Source organism: Canis lupus, chromosome 8 (genome assembly GCF_011100685.1).
Source record: "Canis lupus familiaris isolate Mischka breed German Shepherd chromosome 8, alternate assembly UU_Cfam_GSD_1.0, whole genome shotgun sequence".
NCBI classification, from domain to species: Eukaryota; Metazoa; Chordata; class Mammalia; order Carnivora; family Canidae; genus Canis; species Canis lupus.
The window spans coordinates 13995552-14006633 of NC_049229.1; the positions used below are offsets into that span (position 1 = coordinate 13995552).

General features: G+C 32.9%; 2 protein-coding genes across 2 annotated transcripts in view; one reads left to right on the top strand and one right to left on the bottom strand.

Moving 5' to 3' along the window:
• SRP54 (signal recognition particle 54) overlaps nt 1–4304 on the top strand; it is a 36934-nt gene extending 32630 nt beyond the window's left edge. Inside the window, 2 exon segments of the mRNA NM_001003272.1 lie at nt 2838–2933; nt 3806–4304. Of these exon segments, the coding sequence (NP_001003272.1) occupies nt 2838–2933; nt 3806–3897 (188 nt within the window). The 3' untranslated portion in view covers nt 3898–4304.
• The window catches only part of LOC608513, a 77843-nt gene extending 66829 nt beyond the window's left edge, over nt 1–11014 (bottom strand). Inside the window, exon 1 of the mRNA XM_038544489.1 lies at nt 10819–11014. The gene's annotated coding sequence lies outside the window, so the exon portion shown is untranslated. The remainder of the gene's footprint in view (nt 1–10818) is intronic.
• Between the last annotated feature and the right edge of the window lie 68 nt (nt 11015–11082).

The following is an 11082-nucleotide window of genomic DNA, read 5'->3' on the forward strand; positions in this document are numbered from 1 at the left end:
TATGATTATATCTTTGGTGCAGTGGATATTTAGGCTGATTCATCTGCTTCTGGTTAGCCGGGGATTTTGTCTCTTTTGATCAGATACATAGTTGATGCTGAATGAATTTTATAATAATTTAATTATTTAATATTTTTTTTAAATTTTTTTTATTTTTATTTTTTTATTTTTTATTGGTGTTCAATTTACTAACATACAGAATAACCCCCAGTGCCCGTCACCCATTCACTCCCACCCCCCGCCCTCCTCCCCTTCTACCACCCCTAGTTCGTTTCCCAGAGTTAGCAATCTTTACGTTCTGTCTCCCTTTCTGATATTTCCCACACATTTCTTCTCCCTTCCCTTATATTCCCTTTCACTATTATTTATATTCCCCAAATGAATGAGAACATATAATGTTTGTCCTTCTCCGACTGACTTACTTCACTCAGCATAATACCCTCCAGTTCCATCCACGTTGAAGCAAATGGTGGGTATTTGTCATTTCTAATAGCTGAGTAATATTTTATTTAATATTTTCAATTTAATAATTTCAGTTTAATGATTCAGGATATGTTTTTTAGATTACTACTCAAGTTTAACATCTCTTCATACATTTATTAGTTTGGATTTCCTTTGTGAATCATCTCTTAGGATCCTTTTCATTTGTCTTTTTTTCTCCCGTTGCTTTGTAATCACTCTTTAAAATCCTTGGCTTGGGATCCCTGGGTGGATCAGTGGTTTAGCACCTGCCTTTCGCCCAGGGCCTGATCCTGGAGTCCCGGATTGAGTCCTGCGTTGGGCTCCCTGCATGGGACCTGTTTCTCCCTCTGCCTGCATCTCTGCCTCTCTCTCTCTCTCTCTCTCTCTGTCCCTCATAAATAAATAAAATCTTTAAAAAAAATAAAATAAAATCCTTGGTTTATGTTTACAAATATTTTACCCAGTTTTCATTTGCCTTTTATTTACAGTTTTTAGTGAATGGAAGCTTTCCTTTTTAATGTAGGCAAGCCTATTTATCATTTTTTTTTTAAATTTTCTTATGCTCATAAAAGCCTTCCCCATCTTGATAACCACAGTAGTCACCTACATTTTCTACTTGTTTTGGTTTTATTTTTTAGGTTTTTAAATTTTTATCCCATCTGAAATTTATTTTGCTGTGTATCGAATAAGGTAAAAAGATAAATTTACTTTTCCAGAGTTAGTCAATTGTCCAAGCCCTCGCAAATATTTTTTCTGTATTACAAACACTATTGAAGTGAATTTATTATTTCAAACACATTGATTAGATAATCTCCAAAGATGAAGCAATACTATTGAATAGCTTTCTAAAAAGGATGAATATTTATATAATTTTTTAAATCATCTTTTTTCTTTGATGCTTTATTTTTTTGCTTGTTATATGCTATTTTTTTGTGACAGGAAGAAAAATTAGAAAACATGTTTAAGATGGGTTATAATTTCTCACATCACATGCTATTTCAGATAGTGATTTTTTTTTCAGATAGTGATTATTAAATATGTTTAACATCTTTCCCAAATAACCCTGTTTGTGTTTTGTTTTGTTTTTTGTTTTTAAGGATTTTATTTATTTATTCATGAGAGACACAGAGAAAGTGACAGGCAGAGACACAGACAGAGACACAGACAGAGGGAGAAGCAGGCTCCATGCAGGAAGCCCGATGTGGGACTTGATCCCAGGACTCCAGGATCATGCCTTGAACCAAAGGCAGCTGCTAAACCACTGAGCCACCCAGGAATCCCTATTTATTTATTTTAGAGAGAGAAAGCTGACTATTCTTGATTGAACTACTGTGGACCTGTTTATCTAAGCATTGATAGCATTGATTACTCAATAAAGGCAGAATCAAGATGAAATGGGGAGTGGATGTGACATACATTCTTGTCACACCAAGTTCTTAATATTTTTTAGAAGTTTTAATTCCTCAGAAATAATTTGTCAATGGGCAGAGTATTCACACCTTACACAGATGTATTAATCGTGAAATTTAAAAAAAAATTGTGAAATTTTTTTATCATGTTTTATAAAAAACATCTTTCATTCATATTTCTTAATTCATGTAATCTATTCATTCATGTAATTTATTCAGATTAGCCAGCCTTAATGTTCATTTTCATAATGAGAATTTCTGAGGAAATACCAGAATTAATGTTCCTTTGAAATAATTTTGCCTGAAGCAACTCTACTTGTAGTTGCATTGATGATCTGTTTTGCTTCCTGTCTCTTAAGACCACAGCAGCTTTTCTCTAAAGGATGCTCTTACCTGTTCTGCCTCAGAGTGCATCTCTTTTATTGGCTTCCTTTTTTACTGTGGAGTTTCAATTGAGTGTGTGGAAATTCATTGGTAAATGGAGTTGCATTATTTGTCTTTCCATTCTCTGAAGCCTTTCATTATTTTTAATAGCTTCTTAGATATTTGCAAATCTTCATGTTCTCTGTCTTATTCTTTCATATTAATCTACAAGCAATCCAGGTACTTTCCCTGTGAATCCTTATCTATAGTCAGGTTTTTGTTCAGCATTCTCCCATAGGACTATTAAACAACTGTTATAGCTTCCTATTAATAATCATTGGATACAATTTTTTATTAACAAAAATCATAGCCCTTAAAAAAATCCCTTAAATATCCCTTAATACAGAATTTCACTCGTTCTTTCTCAAAAATATTTAAGTAATTGAGATAAAGATGAGAAGGGAATATGTACAAATAGAAATTATGTGTTAGGGTGATAAGATTAGGAGTGATTTCTAACAAATTTTACTCAGTTCATTAAACTTTCTATACCTTGATTATATTATATTCTACATTGACGCAAAACCTTTTTTTTTTATTCAGGTGGTGACATGTCTAAGAATGTGAGCCAGTCACAGATGGCAAAACTGAATCAACAAATGGCCAAAATGATGGATCCAAGAGTTCTTCATCACATGGGTAAGTACAAAGTTGTTACCAGTTTATAATACACAGTTAATTTATAAGGGTTAAGTTTTAATAAGCCTTCTGTTGTGATATGATGAATATCTGTTCAAAAGATGTATGATTTGAGGGAAATGGTCATCTGAATTCTAAGTTGGATAGTTGTAATAGTGCTATATAATTGAGGTTTTATTCACTCTTCTGCCATCTATGTGATTTTTTAAGCAATATACTTAATCATCTTTTGTTAATGTTTGTTTCAGTGACTATTTGCCCTAGTTTAGAATCTGGGTTATTTTCAATGATAAGACTTTGAAATTATATAAGGATTTTGAAACCCAATTATACTTTTGCTAGTGACCTATGAAAAACGTTCCTTAAACTTTATGAACCTCACTTTCCTCTTTTGTAAAATCACAGATATCTCATCAAGAAATTGTGACAATTAAGTGAGCTAATATACATGAAAGCATTTAGTACAACTTTGAGCATATAGATATTTAATAAATGATGAATTCTTTTCTTCCTGGGAGTCCTTTGAAACAACTCCTCCACTCCCCAGAATTGGTTACTATTTACAACAAGACTCTTTTGGACTTCTCAGAAAAAAATTTTGTTTAGATTTATTAACTCCCTGCTGTGTAACAGGAACTAAGATCTTTTTATATATTATTTATTCCTTCTAACATGATGAGGTAGGTTATTCAATCTCTTTTATAGATAAAGATACTGGTGATAACAGATATTTTTAATTGGTATGTTCTTTAAAGCTGATGACCAAATTGCAGTCAGATCCCAGAAATTTTTTAGAAGTAAAACCATTTATTTGGTAACACCTTTCAAGTTCCACTTAATAATTATCTGATTTTACCCTATTTTTACTCTAGGTGGTATGGCAGGACTTCAGTCCATGATGAGGCAGTTTCAACAGGGTGCTGCTGGCAATATGAAAGGCATGATGGGATTCAATAATATGTAAAGAAGATGCCTTAATTTAAACTGACTCAGTTGATTACATTATTTGCTGAGACCTCAAGAGTTTCCCTCCTTTTTGCAAACAGGAAAAAAAAGTATTTTTCTTGCCTGTCTTGCCCTTTTTCTTTCTCTTCTCATCTTCTTCTTTCCTTCCTACTTCCTTCCCTCCCTTTGATATAAGGGAGGAATATATAGTTTTTGTGGAAATCATTATATTTTTGCTTTAGATTTTCTTTTCTTAGTTTTCACCATCATAATACTTCTTAAGTTAAACAAATCATGATGTAAAATCTAGTACTTAGAAGTTTCTAATTGTCTCAAAGGCCAAGCATTACATTTGTAAACAGTCCTGATCAGTAGTTATATGATGTCTCAATAAAAGTGCTGTAAAATAAACTTCAAACTCATTATAAATTAAGGGGTTGTTAACTTCCTTTATGATTTAAATTTTTCAGTGAATCACATTAAAAGGCAGATAGAAAAACCAATGGCTATATGTTACTTAAAACTAGTCCTATAGGGGCGCCTGGATGCCTGGATAGCTCAGCTGGTTTAGCACCTGACTCTTGATCTCAGGTCTTGATCTCAGGGTCATGAGATCAAGGGTTGGGCTCCATGCTGGGCATAGAGCCTACTTAAAAACAAAACAAAACCAGTCCAACAAGTGTACCTTTAATCAGAAATATGGTAGAATGACTTAACCATTAGTATTGGGAACTTTTGTTTAACTTAGAATAATTATGGTAATTTTGCCATAGAAAATCTCAGGCCTGCCATTTAAATTGAACTTAGTTTATAATAAATGTTTCATATATAGCTTCCATTTTTTTACCTCATATATTTGAAGCCTTAATGGCAATATGTTTCTTTTTTTGAAAAGCCAATTTTGTTGTTTCTTACACATGAAAAAAAAACTGACGAAATTGATGTACTTTGATACTAGTTAATGTATAGACCTCCTAATGGGAAAATGGTTACATATATTAGACTGTCACTACTACATATTAAAAATAATGAGACGATGACAAGGTTGATTTGGTTGTTGGTTACTTTGGATTTTTTATGACTCAAGTGTTTTAAAAAGGTCATATGAGCCAAAATCTCTTTAAAAAAGTAATTATAAAAAAATAAATAAAAATTAAAAAAATAAAAAGTAATTACATAAAGAATGCAGCAGATTTTCTTGTTTACTTGGTCAAAGATTTTATATCCCACTAAATTATTTTTACCAGCTAAAAATTAGCATATCCCTATAGAACACTGTACACCCTATATAAATGATATATTTTGTGTTCTGCAGAAATGTCATCATAAGGTCCAGCTATAGAAATTTGACAATGAGAAAATTTGTTTTCCAAATTAGCTTCTAATTAAATTGATGCATACCACCTTTTCTGGGCAAGGATTTTTGTGATTTCTATCCTCAGGGTACTACTTTTCACTTTGACCAAAGAAGGAAATAAGACCCTTGGCCAAACTTTATGGCTCAGGCACTATTTTTAAGTATTTTTGTATCTGGTGCAAATTATATTTTTCAGAAGCAAAAATAACAGTGGGCAGAGGACACCAGAACACTTATTCAGCTTCCATTTCTCTTTCCTCTTCTGTGAGATGAGGGAATTGGAGATGCTCTTTAAAATTCTGACCGTATCAATTCCTCAATCTGACATTTTTAGTTACAAAAGCTATCCTTCCACCCTTACAGTTTTTGTCAAAGTACTGATGTTTAACCACATAAGTACCCCATATACCAAAATCAAATATTAGACCAAATTTCCTATTTTTCACTATTGTTGAAATTGGTTCCTAAGCTTTTGTTACCTGTTATATAGGCCCTGCTTAGACTACTAGCTAGATCTAATATTGTGTAACATTGGATTCTTCTGGAATTTTATGATATTAATTAAATATGTACAAACATAAAATTAGGTGTAGTTCCTAAGCTTACAATGCTTATATAATTATAAAACAAAAACTCAGAAATTAATTTCAACAAACTATTGCACCAACAAAGGTCAAATTAATGCCATTTTGATGTGATGTCAGTATTCTTCTGGAAGTATATTTGCTGGCATGTAGGATACAAGGTAAGTGTATACAGTTCATTGCAATTTTATAGAGTAATGTTTTGGAAAAAATTAAGTATTTTCTATGTAGTAAAACGAATTTCAAAATGTGTTGTATACATTATTTTGTTCAAATAAATACAGTATATTTTAATGAGAAAAGTTCCTAGGTCTGATATGCAGTAATGTACTAATCTTGAATAGAAGTATAGTGTCACATAGCTAAAAAAGAAATCTAATACTGTCAATAAATACTTATATACAGAGGCAACAAAAGCAGGAAATTTACTAGAACTAAAGTCTCATGCATATTAGTGTAGGTAAAATTAATATTAATACTTTATTGCAGTGAATATAGAGGATTTAAAAAGTAAGCCATAATATAAAAATAAATTGAATCTCTTTTACATATAGCTCTAGAAAATACAAATATTTCAGTAAAAAATGAAACAAAGCATTTAAAATAAATGCAAAAGAATTTTAACTTATACTTGTGTATGTGGTAAAATTTAGTATTTTACAGTTTGTATGAGACAGCAACCAAGGAATCTGAATAAGCTTTAATAAAAACTATGTCAGTGAGACTCATAGCTAAATAACAATAAAATGTAAGTTTTGATATTCCTTAAAACCTAGATATAATTATTAATAAAGCCAAATAAGTTCTATCCAAAACTAGAAATCCATCATCACAGCTCGAATCTAGATGATCTTCATTGCTTGCATACACTAGATTTGAAACAACTGTCATCATCACAGTTTTGCTCTAAAATCCAATTACCATATTCTCAACATTAAGCTTGTTGCATTAAAGTTGAATCTAATATCTTCTTTGTTTTTGAGTCATGAGTTACAGGAATGATGAATTTGTATCTCATATGTTGGGGGGTTAATTCAAATTTAATTTCTAGATAGTTGTGTAGTCTGTGGGTTATTTTTGTTAAGTAGTTGATGTGATGTGAAATTTTGTTATGGTAGTTATTTTCCCACAGTTTGCAGTTAGGTGTAGGTAAGTATTTGTGCTCTGTGTTAAGTAGTTGCTAACCCTAAAATCTAGGCCTTGTCTCCTCTGACCTCTTATCTGTGATACGGGTATGCTGAGTATGAGGTAATTTTCAGATACTTTTAAAGTGAAAATACACCTTGTAAGCTGGTAATTATGGCACATTTCCTTTGATAAGAACTTTGTGCCACAGAAATTCTTTTGAGTTTGGCATGCCTAAGCTAGTGTTTACAATTTTCTCATTTTTCTCTCTCCATTTGAAATTATCATTTCAAAAGCATGTATCTTTTAACTTCTCTTGCCTTACAGAGTGCTTGGAGCCTAAAACAGTGCATTTCTTGGTACCAGTTGGATCTAAATGCAAAATATTCAAGTGATTACACAGCAGTACCTGCCTGTAACAGGGATAAGACTCCTCTGACACTGGGGCATAAATGCTTTACCTTGTCATAAAAAGCAGAAGGGAGTAATAGCCTGTGACTATGGTATGTAGTTAAACAACACATGCTCAAATTTTATGAGTCTCTTTCTAGAGAATGGTTACTTATCTGCAAGTAAGGAGAACATACAGTGTCTATCTATTTGCATATTTTAGGAACCATGCTTGCTTGCTTTTTATTATTTTATAATTGAATAAGAGAAATTTCTTCCTCAGTGACCCAAAAGAGCTGAGAGTTGTTATAGGCTATATTCATGGGCCCATAATTTTTGACTTTGGGAAATCAATTAAGGGGGTCAGAATTTCATTTCTGGCAGAAGGTGGTACAAGAAAATATCTGTCAAATTTTTGACACCCTGTTTCATAGGAAATACAGGAAGTGTGAAATCCTTCAGTTGATGTATGTCTTGATTCTCTGCAATTTCCTCCTTACTGTGTTAAACAATGGATGATCTTGCCCTGAGATAACTGCTATTTATCCCTCTCCAGTTTTCTTGAAAGATAATTGACATATATCACTGTTTAAGGTTTCAGCATGATGGCCTAACATTATCTATTGTGAAATGATTACCACAATAAGTTCAGCTAACATCCATCATCTCATGTCCATAAAATATGAAGAAGAAAAAAAAGGAAAAAAGATTTCTTTTTGTGATGAGAATTTAGGATTTACTCCCTTAAGTTTTCTAAATATTGTATATCAGTGTTAGCTTTAGTCATTGTTACATTAAATGGAAAGGCATCCTTAATTGTGGCAATCCTTATAGCTTTATACTTGTTTTTTAGATTATTGTCAGAAGACTCCTACGTTTCGACAGACTTCAGACTAATATGTTTAGCTTTCAACACTGAGATTGCTGTGCTCAGGCATAATGTACAAAGAAACTGATTTTTTTTATGATTAATGCCATATAAAAAATTCTGCTAGTTGAATATCAATAGTTCATTCCCATGACACAAAAAAAAATTTGACCAAATTCCAATTAAAAGAAATGTACTCACATGGCATCAAGTAAAACATGTTCACTTGGTATTTTCATTTGTTTGTTAAATATAGGTCTTTAAAACTTGCAAATGGCTACCTCATAATAGATTTTAAAAAATATATACTTTGAAAATTTGTATTCAAGTCTTTTCAAATATCACATTCACCTTTGGTGTAGGAATTTTCTGCCCCTAATAGCCTATTTTCTGGCATTTTTTATTCCCAGAGGAGCAGAGTGGCTGGCTAAGAGTATAGGCTCTGGAATCAGACTGCCTGGGTTTAAATCCTTGCTCTGCTGCTTACCAGCTGTATCCATGAGCAAATTTCTTAATCCCTCTGAGTCTTTGTCTCCTCATCTGTAGAATGTAGGTAATTATAATAATGCCTCTATCATAGAGCTGTTGTGAGGAAGACAAGGAAAGTCCTTCGCATAGTACCTGTCATATTGGGCTCCATACATGGAACTGCTACAATTATTTAACAATTTATGCTTAAAATCAGCCTAACGTGCATTTTGTTTTTTTGTTTGTTTGTTTGTTTGTTTTTTCATTTTTAGTTTTACCACCTTATTTTTTCTTATGTATTATTGACAGTTATCCCTTATTTGAGACATGAGGTAATCTTAAAAAGAAACTTTTTATTAAAATAGATATGTAGCTTTGTGAAGACCATAAGAAAATCTTGTTTTTTTATTTGGTGGACATTACTGGTTATTGAATTTTAGTCAGCTCTGTTTTTCCAGCTTTTCAGAGAAATAGGAAGATCTAAATTTACCTTATTTATTTATTTATTTTTATTTATTTATTTTTAAGAATTTTTATTTACTCATTCATAGAGACACAGAGAGAGAGAGAGAGAGGTAGAGACACAGGCAGAGGGAGAAGCAGGCTCCATGCAGGGAGCCCGATGTGGTACTTGATCCTGGGTCTCCAGGATCATACCTCCGGCTGCAGGCGGCGCTAAACCACTGCGCCACAGGGGCTGCCCCTAAATTTACCTTTTTAAAATCTATAATACCATTAAGTGATAAATTTAGACCACAATTATGTCTTCCAAATAGATAAGTTATATTAAAACCTGGATGAAAAAAAAGAACCTGGATGTATTTTTCTCATAGTGTTATACAACTTATACTAACAGGTGAAGAAGGAAAGATTTGATCTATTGCTTTGTTTGCCCACTTTGAGTTATGACACTCTGGAAATACTGACAAAAATATAAATTCCCAAAATAAAACTATTAGATTTTATGCTTTTCTGTTGCTACCAGTCCTTCATTTGTAATAGACTTCTCTTGAACTATTTTTGTTAGAAGTAACTCTTCTTAGGAAATACTTCCAGTTCATGTTGGGATATGACTTGCATTTTGAATTTTCGGTTAACTAACAAATACACGTGTAAACTATGAAAACACATTCTACTTCAGCATTGAAAATTGTAATTTGGTGTTTGTCAATTTGCAAAATAAAATCATGCATTTATAAACAGTCCACAAATTTTTAATACTGTTGATGTCTATAAGAGGAAAGGGATTTTGAATACAAGTAATGTAGAACTGTCCTTGTTTATGAAAACCAAAGCATAAGGTCTTTAACAACTGGCTCTTTATTTTCCTTTTCAATTTATTGCAGAATTTATTTTTGTTGTTTGGGACTGTCTCAATCCCTGCTAGTACTACCAGGCAGCATCAGGTCATATTACTAAAACCTGTTTACCTTAACAACAAGCCAACTTGATTTTTTTTTTTTTACCAGAATATGGATCATGAATTAACAACCAACTACTAAAATGTTGATGGTTTTCAAATAATCAACTTTGGTCTTTAAAAGGTTTTTGTTTTTTTGGGTTATAGTTATATGCAAGATAGAAAGTCTATAAAGACATGAACAGAGAAGAAGGAAAAAATAATTTTTGCACAGGAGAGAAAGGAATATTTAAGGTTGCAGGGGTGTTGGACCTGTTGGTGCCATCTAGAAAAACAAATCTACAAGGCCGTAGCTTTGGGGAGTATTTCTGAATTTTGATTGGCATAAAAATGTAATTAAAAGTTTCATAAAAGGCTCCCTGTGGCCAAAATAATGTATTTTATTTTTCATTTCTACAATTCACAATAACTTGTGTGAAAACTTTCATACTACAACTACAATAAAAGAACATGTACCTGGAAATGCTCCAACTAGTTTAAGTAATACTGTAATCACTGCAATCATGACTAATTTGGATGAACACAGGGAAAAATGGGCAAAGTCTGGCATACCCCTTACACACCACACACACACACACACACACACACACACACACGGCCCTAAAACATAAAATATTTCTCACATTTGCCCAAATGGACCCTTGCTGGTGCCCTTTGTTCTCCTTCAGATCTCACTTAACTTTTTCTACAGTTATAAGGTATTTCAGAGAAGTGTAAACAAAGTTTACCTTTGAGGCTCCTATTTCAAGGGTATTTTTGGCTAGACTGTCATCCATGTTAGGAAGGGCATATGCAGCAGAGCCTTACATCTTAAAATATATTTTCACAAGCCTTTGAAGCACACCACGAGGCTGTTTGATTTCTAAGTGCAGAAACCAAGGTCTGGGAGAGCATCCGCCCAAAACGCAGCGGGTGGCCGGCTGCGCCCAGATCCCGCCTAAGCCAAGCTCCAGGTGCAGGTACGAGGCCTGACGTCACCGGCGGTGCCAGGC